The sequence below is a fragment of the Lemur catta genome, chromosome 17 (genome assembly GCF_020740605.2).
Source record: "Lemur catta isolate mLemCat1 chromosome 17, mLemCat1.pri, whole genome shotgun sequence".
Classification (NCBI taxonomy): domain Eukaryota; kingdom Metazoa; phylum Chordata; class Mammalia; order Primates; family Lemuridae; genus Lemur; species Lemur catta.
Window position 1 is genome coordinate 23092064 of NC_059144.1, and position 18735 is coordinate 23110798.

At 37.8% G+C, this 18735-nt stretch overlaps 1 protein-coding gene across 4 annotated transcripts in view; it reads left to right on the forward strand.

Annotated features, from left to right (window-relative positions):
* The window catches only part of NCOA6 (nuclear receptor coactivator 6), a 99797-nt gene that overhangs the window by 18916 nt on the left and 62146 nt on the right, over positions 1-18735 (forward strand). For all 4 annotated transcript variants that reach the window (XM_045528762.1, XM_045528764.1, XM_045528765.1 and 1 more), the window contains one exon: positions 13775-13878. In XM_045528762.1, the coding sequence (XP_045384718.1) occupies positions 13854-13878 (25 nt within the window). In that variant the 5' untranslated portion in view covers positions 13775-13853. The remainder of the gene's footprint in view (positions 1-13774; positions 13879-18735) is intronic.

An 18735-nucleotide genomic window follows, 5' to 3' on the forward strand; every position in this document is an offset into this window, starting at 1 on the left:
AGAGTACTGTTTGAGGTATATGGTAGAATAATGGAATCAGCTGCATTAGATGTAGTTAAAGAAGTCTCCACAAAGAAGGTGAATTTTTTTGTTGTTGTCTTAATGAGGTCTAATTTAACTACAATAACCTGTACCCATTTAAAGTGTGCTGTTCTATGCATGTTGACAGATAATTTATTAGTTTATAGCATTTATTATGAAACAACTACTGCAACCAAGATACAGAAAATTCCCATTGCCCCAGAAAATTTTCTTTTGTCCCTTTGCATTCTGTACCTCCCAATGCCCCCACTTATATATTGCTTTGCATTTTCTAGAATTTTTTTTCGCTGAGACAGTGTCTCGCTCTGTCGCCCAGGCTGGAGTGCAGTGTTGTAATTGTAGCTCATTGCAGCCTCAAGCTCCCAGGCTGCAGCTATCCTCCTGCCTCAGCCTCTCAAGTAGCAAGGACTACAGCCACACCTGGCTAAGTTTTTATTTTTTTGTTCAGATGGGGGTCTCACAGTGTTGCCTAGGCTGGTCTAGAACTCCTGGCTTCAATCGATCCTGCCACCTCAGCTTCCCAAAGCTCTGGGATTGTAAGCATGAACCACCATGCCCAAACTGCAGAATTTTATATAAATACATTTGTACATTATGTTCCCTTTTGTGTCTGGCTTCTTTTGCTCAGCATAATGATTTTTATATTCATCCATGTTATAGCATGTATCAGTGGTTCATTCCTTTTTAATGTCAAGTAGTATTTTGTTGTATGGATATAACATGTTTATCTATTTACCTATGATGAATGTTTGGGTTGTTTTCCAGTTTTTCATGATTGTGAATAAAGTTACTATAAGCATTCATGTACAAATCTTTGTGTAAACATGTTTTCATTTATTTTGGGGTAAATACCTACATATAGTATATCTACCTTTTTAAGAAATTGCCAGGCTGTTTATTCAGTAAGATTAATATGGAGGGTGCATTTGTTATTTATTGTTGCATAATAAATTACAAATTTAGCAGCTTGAAACAACACACATTTATTATGGCAGCTTCTGTGGGTCAGGAATCTGGGCATAGCTTAAATGAGAGTCCTCTGTTCCAGGGTCTCTCACAAGCAGTAGTCAAAGTGTCATCCAGGGCTGGTATCTCATCTCAGTGCTTGACTGAGGAAGATTCGGCTTCCAAGTTCACTTGATTGTTGCCAGAATTCACTTTCTCAAGGGATGATGGATTGAGCCTCTTGGTTTCTCACTGGCTGATGGCTGGAGGTTCCTCTCAGTCCCTTGTCCTGTGGCCTCTCCAACATCATCAGAGAGTCTCCTAGGAAAACGGAAGTCACAGTCTTTTCTAACCTAATCGTGGAAGTGACATCCTATCACCTTTGCCATTCTGTTGGTTGGAAACAAGTCAATAAGCCAGTCCACACTCAGGAGGAAGAGATTACACAAGGGCATAAATACAAGGAGGCTGGAGTAATTGGCAGCCATCTTAGAAGTCTGTCTATCATAGAAAGCGTGGCGTAGTGTCAGCCTGGAACTAGATAGGACATTATAGGCTAAAAAAAAAAGGTAGTGTGATTTTCTTTACTTTCCTTATATCAAACCGTATTATTTTCCTTCTCTTTTTTACCTCAGCATCTCTCTCCTTCAAGAACAGAGACATAAAGATCATTCCCACAATGAGATTTTAATCCTGAGTATTTTTTTTTTGAGATTCAATTAAGGCTTCTCCCTGAATCATTAAATGTTTATATATGTATTTTTTAACGTTTTGTTATGGAAATTGAGGCAGATACAAAAATAGAATACTGTCATGAACCCCCCCCCCCGTGTACTTTTCACCTATCATTGGCAAATTTATTATTTTTTTATCAATTTTGTATTTTTTATTTATATACATTAAAATATACTCATTTTAAGTGTACAGTTTGCATTTTGACAAATATATATACTCCCACAATAAAGATACAGAATAATTTCACTCCAGAGGTGCCTCATATTTCTGCAATAATTATTCCTTACCCCAGTCCCAGGCAAGTACTGATCTAATCTCTCTTACTATAGGTTAGTTTTGCCTGTTCTAGACTGTCATGGAAATGTCTGGATTCTTTTGATCACCATGAAGTTTTTGAGGTTCATCCATGTTGTGATATATTTTGGTAGTTCAGAGTTTTTCAACCTTGGCACTCTTAACATTTTAGTCTGAACGATGTTTTGTTTTATAGACTTCCCTGTGCATTTCAGGATATTAAGCAGCATCCCTGACTACCCAGTAGATGCCATTAGCACCCCTTTTCCCATTTGTAACAGTCAGATATTGCCAGTTGTCCTCTAGAGGACAAAATCCCCTTCCTCCCCTCATTGAGAACCCTTATAATAGTTTATTCCTTTTATTGTTGGGTAATATTTTGTTGTAGGGGTAACTGTAATTTGTTTTTCCATTTACTAATTGATGGACATTTGGGTTATTTCCAACTTATTTCTAGCTCAAGGCTATTTTATTTTGTTATTTATTTTATTTTATTTTTTCGAGACAGAGTCTCACTGTGTTGCCCAGGCTAGAGTGCCGTGGCATCAGCCTAGCTCCCAGCAACCTCAAACTCCTAGGCTCCAACAATCCTCCTGCTTCAGCCTCCTGAGTAGCTGGGACTACAGGCATGTGTCACCATGCCCGGCTACTACATATATATTTTAGTTGTCCATATAATTTCTTTCTATTTTTAGTAGAGACGGGGGTCTCGCTCTCGCTCAGGCTGGTCTTGAACTCCTGAGCTCAAATAATCCACCCGCCTCGGCCTCCCAGAGTGCTAGGATTACAGGCGTGAGCCACCGCGCCCGGCCCCACAAGGCTATTTTAAATAGAGTTTTATTACCTTTCATGCACAAGTCTGTGTAAACGTATGTTTTCATTAATTTGGAGTGAATACCTAGGAGTGAGATTGCTGGGTCCTATACTAAGAGTGTGCTTAACTTTATTAGAAACTGCCCAGTTGTTTTCCATAGTATTTATGCCATTTTACATTCCCACTAGTATGAAAGTTCTAGTCCCACTTGCTTGCCAACATTTAGTATTTTCATTCTTTTTCATTTTAGCCATTATAGTAGGTGTGTTATTTCTTTGTGGCTTTAATTTACATTTTCCTGATACCTAATGATGAACATCTTTTCATGTGCTTATTGTAAAGAGTCTGCTCAGATCTCCCCCTCCCCCCTGCCTTTTTTTTTTTTTTTTTTTTTTTTAAGAGAAGAGGTCTTGCCCAGGCATGGTGGCTCCCACCTGTAATCCTAGCACTTTGGGAAACCTAGGCAGGTGGATCACCTGAGACCTGGAGTTTGAGACCAGCCTGAGCAACATAGCAAGACCCAAATAGCCAAAGCAAACCTGAACAAAAAGAACAAAGCTGGAAAAATATTAATAATAAAACTGTAGGCATCATACTACTTGACTTCAAAATATACTAAGCTATAGTGACAAAAACAACATGGTACTGGCGTAAAAACAGACACATAGACCACTGGAACAGAATAGAGAACCCAGAAATAAATCCATATGTTTGCAGCCAACTGATTTTTGACAAAGGCACCCAGAACATATACTGGGGAAAGGACAGTTTCTTCAATAAATAGTGCTGGGGAAACTGGATATCCATATGCAGAAGAATGAATCTAGACCCCTGTTTCTCACCACATACAAAATCAACTCAAAATGAATTAAAAACTTCAATGTGGCCAGGCACGGTGGCTCACACCTGTAATCCTAGCACTTTGGGAGGTCCAGGCAGAAGGATTGCTTGAGGCCAGGAGTTTGAGGCCAGCCTGGACAACATAGCAAGATCCTGTCTCTACAGAAAATAGAAAACTTAGCTGGGCATGGTGGCACACCCTGTAGTCCCAGCTACTCAGGAGGCTGAGGCAGGAGGATCGCTTGAGCCCAGGAGTTTGAGGTTGCATTAAGGTATGACACTACTGTACTCTAGCCTCGGTGACGGAGTGAGACCCCTATCTCAAAAAAATAAATAACAAAAGACTTAAATGTAAGACCTGAATCTTAGAAATTACTAGTAGAAAACATAGGGGAAACAATTCAGGACGTTGATCTAGGCAAAGATTTTGTAGGTAAGACCTCAAAAACACAGGCAACAAGAGCAAAAATAGACAAATGGCATTATATCAAACTAAAAAGGTTCTGCATAGCAAAGGAAATACTGAACAGAATGAAGAGACAACCTGCAGGATGGGAAAAAATATTTGCAAACTATTCATCTGACAGGATTAATATCCAGAATATACAAGGATCTCAAACAACTCAGTAGCAAAACAAAACAAGTAATCTAAATAAAAAATGGCAGTGGATCTGAATAGACATTTCTCAAAAGAAGACAGACAAATGGCAAAAAATTATGTGAAAAAATGCTCAATATCATTAATCATCAGGGAAATGCACATGAAAACTACTGTGAGGTACCATCTCACTCAGTTAGAATGACTATTTTAAAAAGGGGAAAAATAACAAATGGTGGCAAGAATGTGGAGAAAGGGATCTCTTATACACTGTTGGTAGGAATGTAAATAAGTACAGCCATTAGGGAAAATAGTATGGAGGTTCCTCAAAAAGCTAAAAACAGTATCTGGGCACAGGGGTGCACACCTGTAATCCCAGCTATTCTGGAGGCTGACGTGGAAGCATCTCTTGAGCCCAGGAGTTTGAGAGCAGCCTGGGTAACATAGCAAAACCTGTTCTCAAAGAAAAAAGCTTTGGGAGGCCAAGGTGGGAGGATCACTGGAGGCCAGGAGTTCCAAACCTGCCTGGGCAAGATAGTGAGACCCCATGTCTACAAAAAATTTAAAAATAAAAAATTAGCCAGGCATGGTGGTCATGCCTAGTCTTGGTTACTCGGGAGGCTGAGGCAGGAGGATCACTTAAGCCCAGGAGTTTGAGGTTGCGGTGGGCTGTGATCACACCACGGCATGCACTCCAGCGTGGGCAACAGAGGAAGACTCTGTCTTATAAAGGGGGGGAGGGCAAAGTATTTGAATAGATTATTTCTCTAAAGAAAACATGACAGTGGCCAATAATATTAATATAAACCTGAAAATATGCTCAACACCATAAGCCATCAGAGAAATGCAAATCAAAACCACAGTGTTATAGATACTATTCACACCCACTAGGATGGCTATAATCAGATAATAACAAGTGTTGGTGAGGATATGGAGAAATGGGGACCTTTGTATACAGTTGGTACGAATGTAAAATGGTGTAGCTGCTTTGGAAACAGTTTCTTAAAAGGTTAAACATAGAGATAACAATGACCCAGCAATTTCACTCCTAGGTGTATATATATGCAGATTGAGTATCCCTTATCCAAAATGTTTGGGACCAGAAGTGTTTCAAATTTTGGACTTTTTTGCATTGTAGAATGTTTGCATTATACTTACCGGTCAAGCATCCCTAATCCAAAAATCCAAAATGCTCCACTGAGCATTTCCTTTGAGTGTCATGTTGGTATTCAACAAGTTTCAGATTTTGGTTTTTTTTTTTTTTTTTTTTTTTTTTTTTTGAGACAGAGTGTCACTTTGTTGCCCGGGCTAGAGTGAGTGCCGTGGCGTCAGCCTAGCTCACAGCAACCTCAGACTCCTGGGCTTAAGCGATCCTACTGCCTCAGCCTCCCGAGTAGCTGGGACTACAGGCATGAGCCACCATGCCCAGCTAATTTTTTTGTATATATATTTTTAGTTGGCCAGATAATTTCTTTCTATTTTTGGTAGAGACGGGGGTCTCACTCTTGCTCAGGCTGGTCTCGAACTCCTGACCTCGAGCGATCCACCCGCCTCGGCCTCCCAGAGCTAGGATTACAGGCGTGAGCCACCGCGCCCGGCCAAGTTTCAGATTTTGGATCATTTCGGGTTTCAGATTTGGGAATTGGGGATGCTCAACTTGTATATACATATACCCAAGAGAAATGAAAACATACATCCACACAAAACTTATACACAAATGTTCATAGCATACTTCATAATAGCAAAGAGTGGAAACAACCCAAATGTCCATCAACTAATGAATGGATAAGTAAATGTGGTATTTCTATACAAAGGGATATTATTTGGCAATAAAAAGAATGAAGTACTATTATGTGCTACAACATGAATGGACCTTGAAAACATTATGCTAAGTGTAAGAAGCCAGTCGCAAAAGACCACGTATTGTATAATTCCATTTATATGAAATATGTGGAATAGATGAATCTATAGTGACAAAAGTAGATTAATGGTCGCCTAGGGCTGCGAAGGGGGGTTTGGAGGCACATGAGAAGTGACTGCTAAAAGACACTGAGTTTCTGTTTGGGGTGATAAAATGTTCTAAAACTGATTGTGATGATGTTTGCAGAACTGAATATACCGAAAACCTTTTGAATTTATATACTTTGAATGGACAGATTGTATAGTATGTAAATTATGTCAATAAAGACATAACTAAAAACTAAGAACAAAGTCACCCAGTCTCACTACCCAGATATAACAGTGTGAACATTTTGATGAAATATTTTTCCAGCTTTTCCAAAGCCTTTTTTCTTCTCAAAAAAGGCATATGGTGTAATTATAATGGTTTTTAATTTGCTTCCCCCCATTTGTTATATTGAGAAAATCATATAACGTTCTTTTATTATGAATTTTTTAAGTATAAAAATTGAGTGAATGCTATAAAATCTATGTATTTGCTACCTAGATTTAACAAAAGTTAGTACATTGCCAAATTCCCTTAATGTTTTGTGATTGGTTGGTTGGTTGGTTGGTTGGTTTTTTGAGACAGGGTCTCTGTTGCCTGGGCTAGAGTGTAGTGATGTCATTATAGTTCACTGCAAGCTCAAACTCCTGGGCTAAAGCAATCCTGCTGCCTCAGCCTCCCGAGTAGCTGGACTACAGATGCACACTATCACGCCTGGCTAATTTTTCTATATTTTTTGTAGAGACAGGGTCTCGCTCTTGCTCAGGCTGGTCTCAAACTCCTGGCCTCAAGCAATCCTCCCACCTTGGCCTCCCAAAGTGCCAGGATTACGGGGGTGAGCCACCACAGCCAGACACATGGTTTTTTTGCTTTTACTGAAATATTTTGAAGCTAATCACAGATATCATGTCATTTCACCTCTATTTCAGTTTCCATCTCTAAAAACTAAGGACATTTTCTTGCATAATCACAATACCATTGTCACACTTAGGGAAATTATAAGTTTTAATATTATCTAAAATTTAATTCATATTAAAATTTCCCCCATTTATCCCAAAATGTCTTTAATGTTGGTTGGTTGAATCTTACAGCAGTTTTAAATATTCTTTTATAACATTTTAATGACTATAGTATTTCATGATATAGGCATGGCCTAGTTTATTTCACTAATTTGCTATCTTTTTATTATTATTATTTTTTGTTATTTATTTATTTATTTTTTTGAGACAGAGTCTCACTCTGTTGCGTGGGCTAGAGTGCTGTGGCATCAGCCCAGCTCATAGCAACCTCAAACTCCTGGGCTCAAGCGATCCTCCCGAGTAGTCTCCCGAGTAGCTGGGACTACAGGCATGCGCCACCATGCCTGGCTAATTTTTTCTATATATATATATTTTTTTTTTAAGCTGTCCATATTATTTCTTTTAGTAGAGATATTTTTAGTAGAGACTGGGTCTCACTCTTGCTCAGGCTGATCTCAAACTCCTGAACTTAAACGATCTGCCAGCCTCGGCCTCCCAGAGTGCTAGGATTACAGGCGTGAGCCACTGCGCCCGGCCTAACTTTTCATCTGAAAGTTTTTCTTTACTTTAAAATAACTCTTGAGGCCTGGTGCGATGGCTCATACCTATAATCCTAGCACTCTGGGAGTCCAAAGCAGGAGGATCGCTCTAGCTCTGGAATTAAAGGCCAGCCTGAACAAGGGTGAGACCCTGTCTCTACTAAAAGTAGAAAGATTAGCTGGGCATGATGGAGCATGCTTGTCATCCCAGCTGCTGGGGTGGCTGAGGCAAGAGGATCGCTTGAGCCCAGGAGTTCAAGGTTGCAGTGAGCTGTGATGATGCCACTGCACTGTACCCAGGGCGACAGAGCAAGACTCTATATAAAAAAAAAAAAATTCTTGAATAGTTTATATATTATGGGTTTTCCCTTGGGCCCAATAGTTAGGCAGTATAGCTTTTAAAATTTCCAAGTGCTGATATTTCTTACATTAAAACTTTCATTATTTATTAGTTTCTAGTTTATTGTATTATAGTTAGACAGTATGACCTGTGTGGGGTTTGTGTGTGTGTTGTAATATATGATCAATTTTTGAAATTATTTCATAGATATTTGAAAATAAAGTGTATTTTCTGTAGGGTACAAAGTTTATATATCTGTTAATTATGTTAACATTCTCTATCTCCATGTGTGGTTTTTTGTTTGAGTTGTCAGAGTCTGATGACAATATTTTAAAATCCCTCACTGTAGTTATATTTGTTAATTTCTTTGCATTAGGTTTTTGCTCTTTATATTTTGCTTTTTAAAATTTGTTATATGAAGGTCATGAATATTGCATCTTTTTGCAAATGTATTTTTATCAATATAAAATTATTCTCTTGTCCTGTTTGATGCTTTTTGGCTTGGATTCCACTTAGTCCAGCATGCCACTCTTGCTTTCCTTTTGCATTTACCAAATATTAACGTGGTCTAGCCTTTTAACTTTTAGTGTCCTTTTTTTTAAGGATGTTTTATAGGTGGATTTTGCTTCTTGTCCTAGTCTAAACCTCTTTATCCTTTGATAAGGGGGTTTAATGCATTAAATGAATGACAGAGCTATTAGCAAAACTGTTCATTGTACTCAGATGAAGATGATGGTGATTAACAATAGTTCATCTTTATTTTGTATCTTAAATAGATCTTCCTTTTCAATAACTATTTTTTAAAAATAGTATTTGGTGTTATATTTTTAACAGTTATTTAGACTACGTTTAACTGGTTTCATCTCATTCTCACTGGCTTTATTTTTGGTTAATTATTTAAATAATGTTTTCATGAAAAGTACTTGATTGGTACATTTTCATCAGAAAGTGTCTTTATGTTGATTTAAAACTGAATGACAACTTAGCTGTGGAAGAGGGCAGAATTATTAGGTCACATTATTTTCCCTTCCTAATTATTTATTTTTTTGCCATTGTCTTCTGGTCTTGCAAAACAGAAATCTGAGGCCAGCCTGATTTTTGTTCCTGTGTGGATGACCTGGTTTTTTCCTTCCTGGGAGGTTGTAGGGCATTTTCTTTATCCTTGAAATCTAACAGTTTCGCCAGAACAAATCTAGTTGTCATTATCTTTTCAGTAATTTTGTCTGGTATTTTGTGAGGTCTTTGAACTAGAGACAAAGAACTTTTTTTTTTTTTTTTTGAGGCAGAGTCTCGCTTGTTGCCCAGGCTAGAGTGCCGTGGCGTCAGCCTAGCTCACAGCAACCTCAAACTCCTGGGCTCAAGCAATCCTGCCTCAGCCTCCCAAGTAGCTGGGACTACAGGCATGCGCCACCATGCCCGGCTAATTTTTCTATATATATTTTTAGCTGTCCATATAATTTCTTTCTATTTTTAGTAGAGACGGGGGTCTCGCTCTTGCTCAGCCTGGTCTTGAACTCCTGAGCTCAAACAATCTACCCGCTTCAGGTTCCCAGTGTGCTAGGATTACAGGCGTGAGCCACCGCGCCAGGCCTCAAAGAACATTTTTTGACTGAGGAAAATTTCCATTTTTGTTTTTTAAAAACTTTGATTATTGTTTCTGTCCTTTTGTTTCAACAATTAGTTGAAGATTATTTCTCTCTTCTTATCAGTCCTCTCTTAGAGTTTTCATTACTTTGTCCTTTCCCCCTCCATTCTGGAAGAGTTTCTTAAGTTTGTCATCCCCACATTTCTAATTAAATATTCTCCTCTCCTTCTAATAAAGATTTGGATTCTGCTTTGACATATTTGCTTTTCTTATGATTTTTCCTTTTCTTTTCCCCTTCTCTTTTATTTACACCTGCATCTTAACTAGCTCTTTTCATTTCCACCTGTGGACTTTGATCTCTCATTTCAATGGTGTTTTCTCAAATTTGTTGGGAGTAATGTAGTTGATTTCTAAAATTTAACCTATTGCTCCTTATTTTATATATATTCATTTCCTGAATTGTAAGTGCAGAGTTTCTCTTTTTTTATGTTGCAGAATATTTTTCAGTCCATCCCTCCATTTATTCTTCCTTGAATAAGTAGAGGGGTATACAAGTCTAGCATTTGCCAGATTAACAGGGTAGATAGATAGGTTCTCCTCACAGGCTATCTTGTACCTGTATGAATTTTTTCAAATGTTAAGCTACAGGAGTAATTGATGTATACTATATAGCTTCAGAATACTCTCTAGTGTTAGCAGTCATTTATGTGCCTCCTGCTGAATTAAGGGGAGGAAGTCCCTTCGCATGGCCTGGTAACTGGACTTTGTAAAAGGGAATGTGGTTTTTGATAATTTAAAACCTAAGCTACAACTAACTGTAGTCCCCAGACTGTAGTGCTCCCAGGCCTTTTGCTCTCTCAGCCCTTCCTCCATCTGTCTTCAAATCCCAGAATGTATATGTACTACTTTGTATGTCATAGAATCTGAAGTAGAGGGGAAGGGCTCTGGGCGTGTAATAGCTTAGACCACTTTGTAAGTGGACCTCTTCACAGTAGTGTGGTGCTCCCCAAATCACCACTGCTGTCACCAGGAGAAAGCTATTTTGGAGGAGGTAGAGAGCCACATGTTGGGGCTTAAGAATCTCTTGCTTGCCTGCCTGTCTCTATTGTGTCTCAAGCCTCATTACTGTTTTTTGTCAGAAAAGTCATCTTTGGAGCAGTTCTTTGAGCAGCAGTCCTAGTTTCTAAAGCTGTTGTAACTTTGATTCCCGGTGTTTTCTTAAGTATAACAGTGTTTTCTTAAATATATCAATGAAAAAGTTAACAGAGTTTACTTTTTGAAAGGAGGAAGATGAGAGAAGAGTGTGAAGAACTGCCACTAATGGAAGAAGGCATTAAAGATCTTACACCAAATGATTTCCAGTTTTTCAGGGAAATATGATAACACTGAAGTCAAACCAGTCAAGGTTTAAAATAGCCGTAGCATCCTTAGATCCTGAAAATATGTTACAGCTCCCTCATTTTCTAAATGACAGTGTGAAAGTTAAGAAAGGTTTAAGAGACTCCAGTGTCACAGACGTAGGAAAAAACAAGATGGAACTCAGGGTGATATAGTTCACTTTTTGATTCTATATAGTTATGTTTTGTTTGATTTTCTCACAAGCAATATGGTCTTATATTAGTTATGTTAAAAACAAAAAATTTTTGAAGAAGCAACCAAAATGCATAATAAGCAAAAGAAAAGAAAAAGCTTTTGTTCCTCCTTCAGCACTTTTCTTGGGGCAAATGCCTTAGCTCTATTCCCCACCTGACTTAGTTACCTCATCTAAAGGAAAAATAAATAATGTGGTTCTAACTTTGGCTGCATATTATAATCACCTGGGTAGTATTTAAATGCCCAAAGCTCAGGCTGCAGTACAGACCTGGTGGGACTCAGGCATTATTATTTTTTAAATCTTTCTGAATAATTGTAATGTTTAGCCCAGATTGAAAGCCACTGACTTTCTTTCAAAGCACATGCTCAGTTGATCTCAGGTATTCTGACTTCAGTCATTTTGGAGTAGTTAGGGTAGTTCTAATTAGTGGGTATTGGTCTGATAGACTGGACTGCTTGGTTCTGATATTTCCACTAATAGTATGCTATGTATGAGTGGATAGACTCACCCTGGTGAGAAGTAAGTTTGATATATAGGGGTAAAAGCGCTGAACTTGAGATTGGAAGACCAGGATCTAGTCCTGATCATACCACAGTCTGTAACTTGAGTCAAGCCACAAAACCAGTCTAGGTTCCAGTTTTCCTTCTATGAAAGAGTGGGGGGAATTAAGACTATTTATTTTGTAAATTCCCTTCTAGCTCTAAAACTTCAAGTTTGTGAGCCAGTGTGGTGGATGGGGGAGTGGCAGCTGGTTGACTTTCTGTGTGAAGAATAGGTGAGCAGAGCCAGGTGCTGTGGCTCACACCTGTAATCCTAGCACTCTGGGAGGCCGAGGTGGGTAGATTGTTTGAGCTCAGGAGTTCGAGACCAGCCTGAGCGAGAGCGAGACCCCCCCATCTCTACTAAAAATAAAAATTATATGGACAGCTAAAAATATATATAGAAAAATTAGCTGGGCAAGGTGGCACATGCCTGTAGTCCCAGCTACTCGGGAGGCTGAGGCAGGAGGATTGTTTGAGCCCAGGAGTTTGAGGTTGCTGTGAGCTAGGCTGATGCCATGGCACTCTAGCCCAGGCAACAGAGTGACACTCTATCTCAAAAAAAAAAAAAAAGAATAGGTGAGCAAAGCCAAGGGGGGTGGGGGCTAGGACACTGATAGGAGCATTGTTGAGGAAGCCAACAGTGGGGTGGTAGCGGGGTGAGTGGGACAAGTATGGGAGACTGACCTAAGGAAATACAGAGTTGGAGGTGGCTGTGGCTCAGCACCTGGTAGTGATGTGGTCCAGGTTCTTATCCTACTGTCAAATGACTCATAGGCGAGATGTGGCCAGAGGACTGTCCCCCACTCCCACCACCACCAAACAAGGAGATAGAAAGCAGAAGATGTTTTTATGTGTCTGAGATGGGTTAAGAGTATAAATATAGCTACTAAATTTAGGTTTAAGAGTGTGGTAGATAGCTAGCTTTTGTTTTTCAGTAGATAATACATTCACATGGTTCAAAAATCAAAACATAATAAAGATATGTAGTGAAAGTCTTGATCCTTATTTATACCCTTTCTCCCAATTTTTTAGTATGAAATATTTTAAACATACAGAAAAGCTGAAACAATATTACAATGAACACCATCTAGTTTAAACAATTGTTAACATTCTTCCTCATTTGCATTCTGTCTTTGCCGATCTTTGCTGAATAATTTGAAAATAAATTGCAGACATTATGATACTTTATCCCTAAATGTGTCAGCATGCATCTCCTAAGAATAAGGGCATTCTCTGCCTAATTACAAATAACATTACCATGCCCAAGGAAATTAAAAATAATGCCCTAATATCTTCTGTTACTCAGTTTACATTCAATTTTCAAGATCTTGGCTTTTTGAAGAGACCAGACAAGTTTTATTGTATCAAGGCCCATATTCTCTAGGTCTGTTAGGTTATGTTTTTGTGTAATTTTTCTTGTTGCTCCATCTCTTGAATTTCCTATAAAGGAGAAATTAGGTTTAAAGACTTGTTTAGATCCAGTTAGGCACTTTTTGGTAAGAATACAAATTCTGTTAAAAGAAGTGAGTTTTATATTTAATGTGTGTTTAATGTATGTACAAAATATTTTGGTTTTGCCTCCAGGTATTTGCAAACTGTGTGGCATGATGTTAATTCATTTTAACTTGACAGATTTAGGAATGAAAGTATAGGGAGGGCTCTAAATCTTAGAGTCCTAGTGTCATGATTCTTAAATATAAGTCTCTAAGTTTTGTTTGCATGCGCTTTGAATGCTTGCTGATGAGTGGTTTAAGATCTCAGAAAAAGATGTTTATAGACTTAATGAAAACCCTATTTTAACATTCTCTAAAGATGCCAACATTGAGTTTGTAACTTGTGATACTGCATTGACTTATATGGCAAAGATACCATACCTCGGCGATTTCTACATAATACTAATATTATACTATGACTTTTTCTTTCTCTCTCTCTTTCTTTTTAGAATTTTCATTTGGCTGCTACCTTGAAATCCAAGCCCTAAAAATGTCAGCTTGTTTGGACTTAGAAGATGACTTGGATAAATGATAAAAATTAAGAGACATTTTGGTAAGTGAAATCCTATGTGAGAGAGCAGAGAGGACCTAACTTAATTTTGATACTTTTGGTGTTTCTGATACTGTCTCTCTTTTTGGAGAAGCTATCTACAATGTGTTTATTCTTCTTAGAGAAATTGAATAAAATGCAAATGCCATTCTTCTTTTTTAAAATGGCGTTTCTACTATAAACTGTTTTGTTATGTGGTTTCTCATCTTTTTCATAAATGATGATCTTATATTTCATTGTAGAAGACAGTGAAAGACCAGTAAACAATACTTATTTTTCTATGTTAATTAAAACTCTAACAGGAGATTGCACTTCAAGCAAATATTTTTGATTAAAAATAGAAAATATTGAAAGTTGCAAACTCAACACAACTCATGATTTGAGGCTATGTTTAGATTTGAGGTAAGCCCAGCATAAATTAGATTGTTTTTATCTTGAAATTTATATTTTCCTCCCCTATAGCTTTTTTATAGCACTCTAATAACAGATCCTGATAGTCCCCCCTGGGGGCTGTGTCATAGTGGGTTTAAGCTGGCACAGGGGACTCTTCAGAAATGCTTCATGAGCCCACATGAGAAAATGTTAATATTAAAGCATTTATTGCATCATCTCCCTGCCCCCTCCCCCTTTTTTGAGAATTTCCTTCATGTATAGTATTAAGAGGCTTGGGGTATTCACATAAGATCTATGCCTTGGTCCCCTAACATCCTTAGATTTTTATCTCATTTTGCTGAAGTAACTACTCTAGTAAGCCATCATTGTTGACATTAAATGTCATCTAAGAGTTTGTTGCTTCTTTTCCTTAATGACACTGACATTTCCAAGTTACTGAAAAGTAGTTTTTGTATTTAGAAAAAAAATTTTTTCTGTCATTCTGAGACTTAAGAGCTTTGGTCCAGGGGTAGAAGGTACTCAGCAGTGCATTGAGTCCTTCACTCCCAGATCCTAGGAGGTAAGTAGGAGTGCTATTAAGAACCAGAGACAGGTGTAGGGAAGCAAGCACAGTGGAGCTATTGCCACCTTTCATCCTATTGAGCAGCTACTCCTATGCAAATCGTTATCTAACTGACAAAGACTGACTGCTGCTTCCTGCTTGGAGAAACTCATGCTGGATGCTCAATTGATGATTTTTTATTTTTTATTTTTTTGAGACAGAATCTCGCTCTATTGCCTAGCCTAGAGTACCATGGCATCAGCCTAGCTCACAGTAACCTCAAACTCCTGGGCTCAAGCGATCCTCCTCCCTCAGCCTCCCAAGTAGATGAGACTACAGATACCCGCCACCATGCCTAGCTAATTTTTTTCTATTTTTTGGCACCTGGCTAATTTTTTCTATTTTTCGTAGAGATGGGGTCTCGCTTTTGCTGAGGCTGGTCTCAAACTCCTGACCTCAAGCGATCCTTCTAGCTTGGCCTCCCAGAGTGCTAAGATTACAGGCGTGAGCACTTTGCCCAGCCTCAATTGATGTTTTAAAACAGTAAAAGACATAAGAAAAATTATCTAGGGAGAATATTTTTCTAAAAATGTTTTGTGAGAAGAAGAAATTAAATGTGGTGCTTTCTGAGTGGAGTGTGCTGATTTTTATAAGAGTTTTGGGTTTTTTTTAAGTTATTGAGTTGAAATTCACATGACATAAATTAGGCATTTTAAGGTGAACAATTCAATGGCATTTAGTATATTCACAATGTTGTACAACCACTACATCTATGTATTTAATAGTTCCAGACATTTCTTTTACTCCAAAATAAAACCTCATACCCATTAAGAAGTCTTGTCCTCCATCCCCCAGACCTCGCCTCTCATAATCACCAGCCTGCAGTCTGACTCTTATCAATTTACCTATTCTAGATATTTCATATAAATGGAATCATACAATATGTGTCTGCCTTCTGTTATTTAGCATAATGTTTTTGATTTATCTACATTATAGCACTATCAGTACTTCATTCCTTATTTTGCTTGAATAATATTCCAAGTATGTATGTATATACCACACTTTGTTTATCCATTCATCTGTTTATGGACATTTGGGTGGTTTCTACCTTTTGGCTATTGTGGATAATGTTGCTATGAACGTCTGTGTAATTTAGAGTTATACTTAAGTCTTATTTTTACATTTAGTTTTTTAAAATAAAGACTCTTCTATTTAAGGCAGAAATAAATACTATAAAGCAGCAGTTCCTCAAAATTTTTGGCACCAGGGACCAGTTTCATGGAAGACAATTTTTCTACCAGGGCAGGGGAAAGGGCGGGCAGAGCTCAGGCGGTGATGCTAGCAATGGGGAGGGGAGTGGCTATGAATACAGATGAAGCTTTGCTAGCTCCTGGTGCCTCAGCTCCTGGTGTGCACACTCCCCTCAAGTGATCCCCCTGCCTTGGCCTCCCAGAGTGTGAGGGTTACAGTTATGAGCCACCATTTCTAGCCCATTTTTCTTTCTTTCTTTTTATTATTTTATTATGAAAAATCATAAACATGAAATTATAGTATAAAAAATATAGAATAATGAACACCTATATACTCATCACCTGTATTAAGCCATTAACACTTTGCCATATTTGCTTAATGTTTTTGTTTCCTGAATTATTTTAAAGTGAATTACAGAAGTCATGACATTTTACCCCTAAATACTTGAGTATGCATCTCATAAGAAATAATGACATTGTATAATCACAATACTATTATTATCACATCTTAAAAAATTAGCAGTCGTTCCCTAATTATCCTAAAATGTGCTCTATATCTATTTTTTACAAACCAAGATATAATAAAGGACAAAATACTGCATTGGATTAAGTCTCTTAAATCTCTTATAATGTAGAACAATTCTTACCCACCTTTTTATTCCCGCGACCACTGAGACCAATTTCCAGTGGAAATTCTACACTCTAGATTTGTCTAATTACTTCCTCATAGTGTTATTTAAGTTTTTCCTCTGTCTCCTGTTAAAGACTTGTTAGATTAAGGCTGAACATTATTAGCAAGAATATTTCATGGCAATGCTGTGCACTTAGTATTGCACATAATTTCTGGTTGTTAGTGATGCTTAAGGTTGATCATTTCATTCAGGTGGTGACTGCCACATCTTTCTGTCTTCCCATTATGAAGTTAGTTTTCCCATTGCCAGTAGCAAATCTCTTGAGATGATACTTTGGCATCATGTGAATATCCATTTCTCTTTCAGTTTTTTTTTTCTTTCAGTTTTTAACATACTGTTTTATCCTTTTTTTTTTTTTAAAAAAAAACAGGGTCTCTCTCTGTCACTCAGGCTGCAGTACAGTGGCACAATCATAGCTCACTAAAACCTCAAACTTCTAGGCTTAAGTGATCTTCCCACCTCAGCCTCCCAAGTAGCTAATAGTACAGGTATGCACCACCACACACAGCTAATTTTTTAAATTCTTTTTGGAGAGACAGGGTCTTATTATGTTCCCCAGGTGAACTCCTGGCCTTAAGTGATCGTCCTGCCTCCCAAAGTGCTGGGATTTCAGGTACGAACCACTGTGCCCAGCTGTTTTATCCTTATTAATGACCCTTGCCTAATTCTTTTATTAGGAGTTACAAAATTGTGATTTTTCTGATTATATTGTTCTTTTTACATTTAAGTTGGCATTCTTCTACAAAAGTAATTGATTCCAGTTGACTCCTGCATCAACTGGAGCTATTTGGTTACCCTGAAATGATTTCTACTGGAAAGGTAGAATGAATAATATGTCTGCTTTTTAAATTCTCCTGAATGTCACATTTACTCCTAGATTCTTAATAAAAGATCAAAAGAGCCTCAAGAAGTGAAATCATTAGATGATCTGTAAATTTATTATGTGAGTGAGCAAGATAAAACTGGTGGTTAATCTTAGCAAATCCAGAAAGACAGCACATGCTCTCTTGTGACAGATGACCATAAGTGAGCAAATGAGTCTCTTGCGGTAGTCAACTATGATATGTTCCTCTCTATGGGAGCAGTTCACTAAACTTCAGTTCAAAGATTTGTCAGTTATTTTTGATACTAAATCCTTTATTAAGAGCTAGATTTTAAGAAGACGTTATCTCAATGAATACATTATCTGGAAGAAGTTTCTTTAAAGAAGTATTTTTTAGGGGGAGAGGCCAGCAATTTTTTATAGACTGATTTTCAGTTTCTTGTTGTTTTAAGCACATGTATAGTGTCCATATCATTGTTAAACTGACAATTCCTGAATCTGGATTAGCTGACTTGATGTGGCTGCCATTAGAAGATTTTCCAGATCTGGATACACAGCCTTCATGGTATAACCAACAACATCTTAGGGAGACTATCAAAGCCCAGGTTTTTTAGTCTCTTTCTTTCCAGTTAAAGATTTTTTTGGAAAATACTTCTTGGATTTTAAATTCTTTTCTTGGAGTTGTTCCAACTTTGGAACAGCTGCTAAATAGCTACAGTTTTTTAGGCAGTTTCAGCAAGTAGACTTTTCCTGCTGAGCAGCAGTTTTAAGCCCTAAAAATCTTTATTAGTTTTGTTTATTTACCTCTACAGTTCATTAAAATCGGTAAAATGCTGGTGGCAATTAAATAAGGATGGTGGTATTTATAAGGGATTTTCTGAATGCTGTTGTTTCTTAACCACCCAAATCACAGTTTCTTTTTCTTTTTTTTGAGACAAAGAATCTCGCTCTGTTGCCTGGGCTAGAGTGCCATGGTATCAGCCTAGCTCACAGCAACCTCAAACTCCTGGGCTCAAGCGATCTTCTTGCCTCAGACTCCTAAGTAGCTGGGACTACAGGCGAATGCCACCACTCCTGGCTAAGCTTTTTCTATTTTTAGTTGTCTGGCTAATTTCTTTTTATTTTTTTTAATAGAGACAGTGTCTCTCCCTAGCTCAGGCT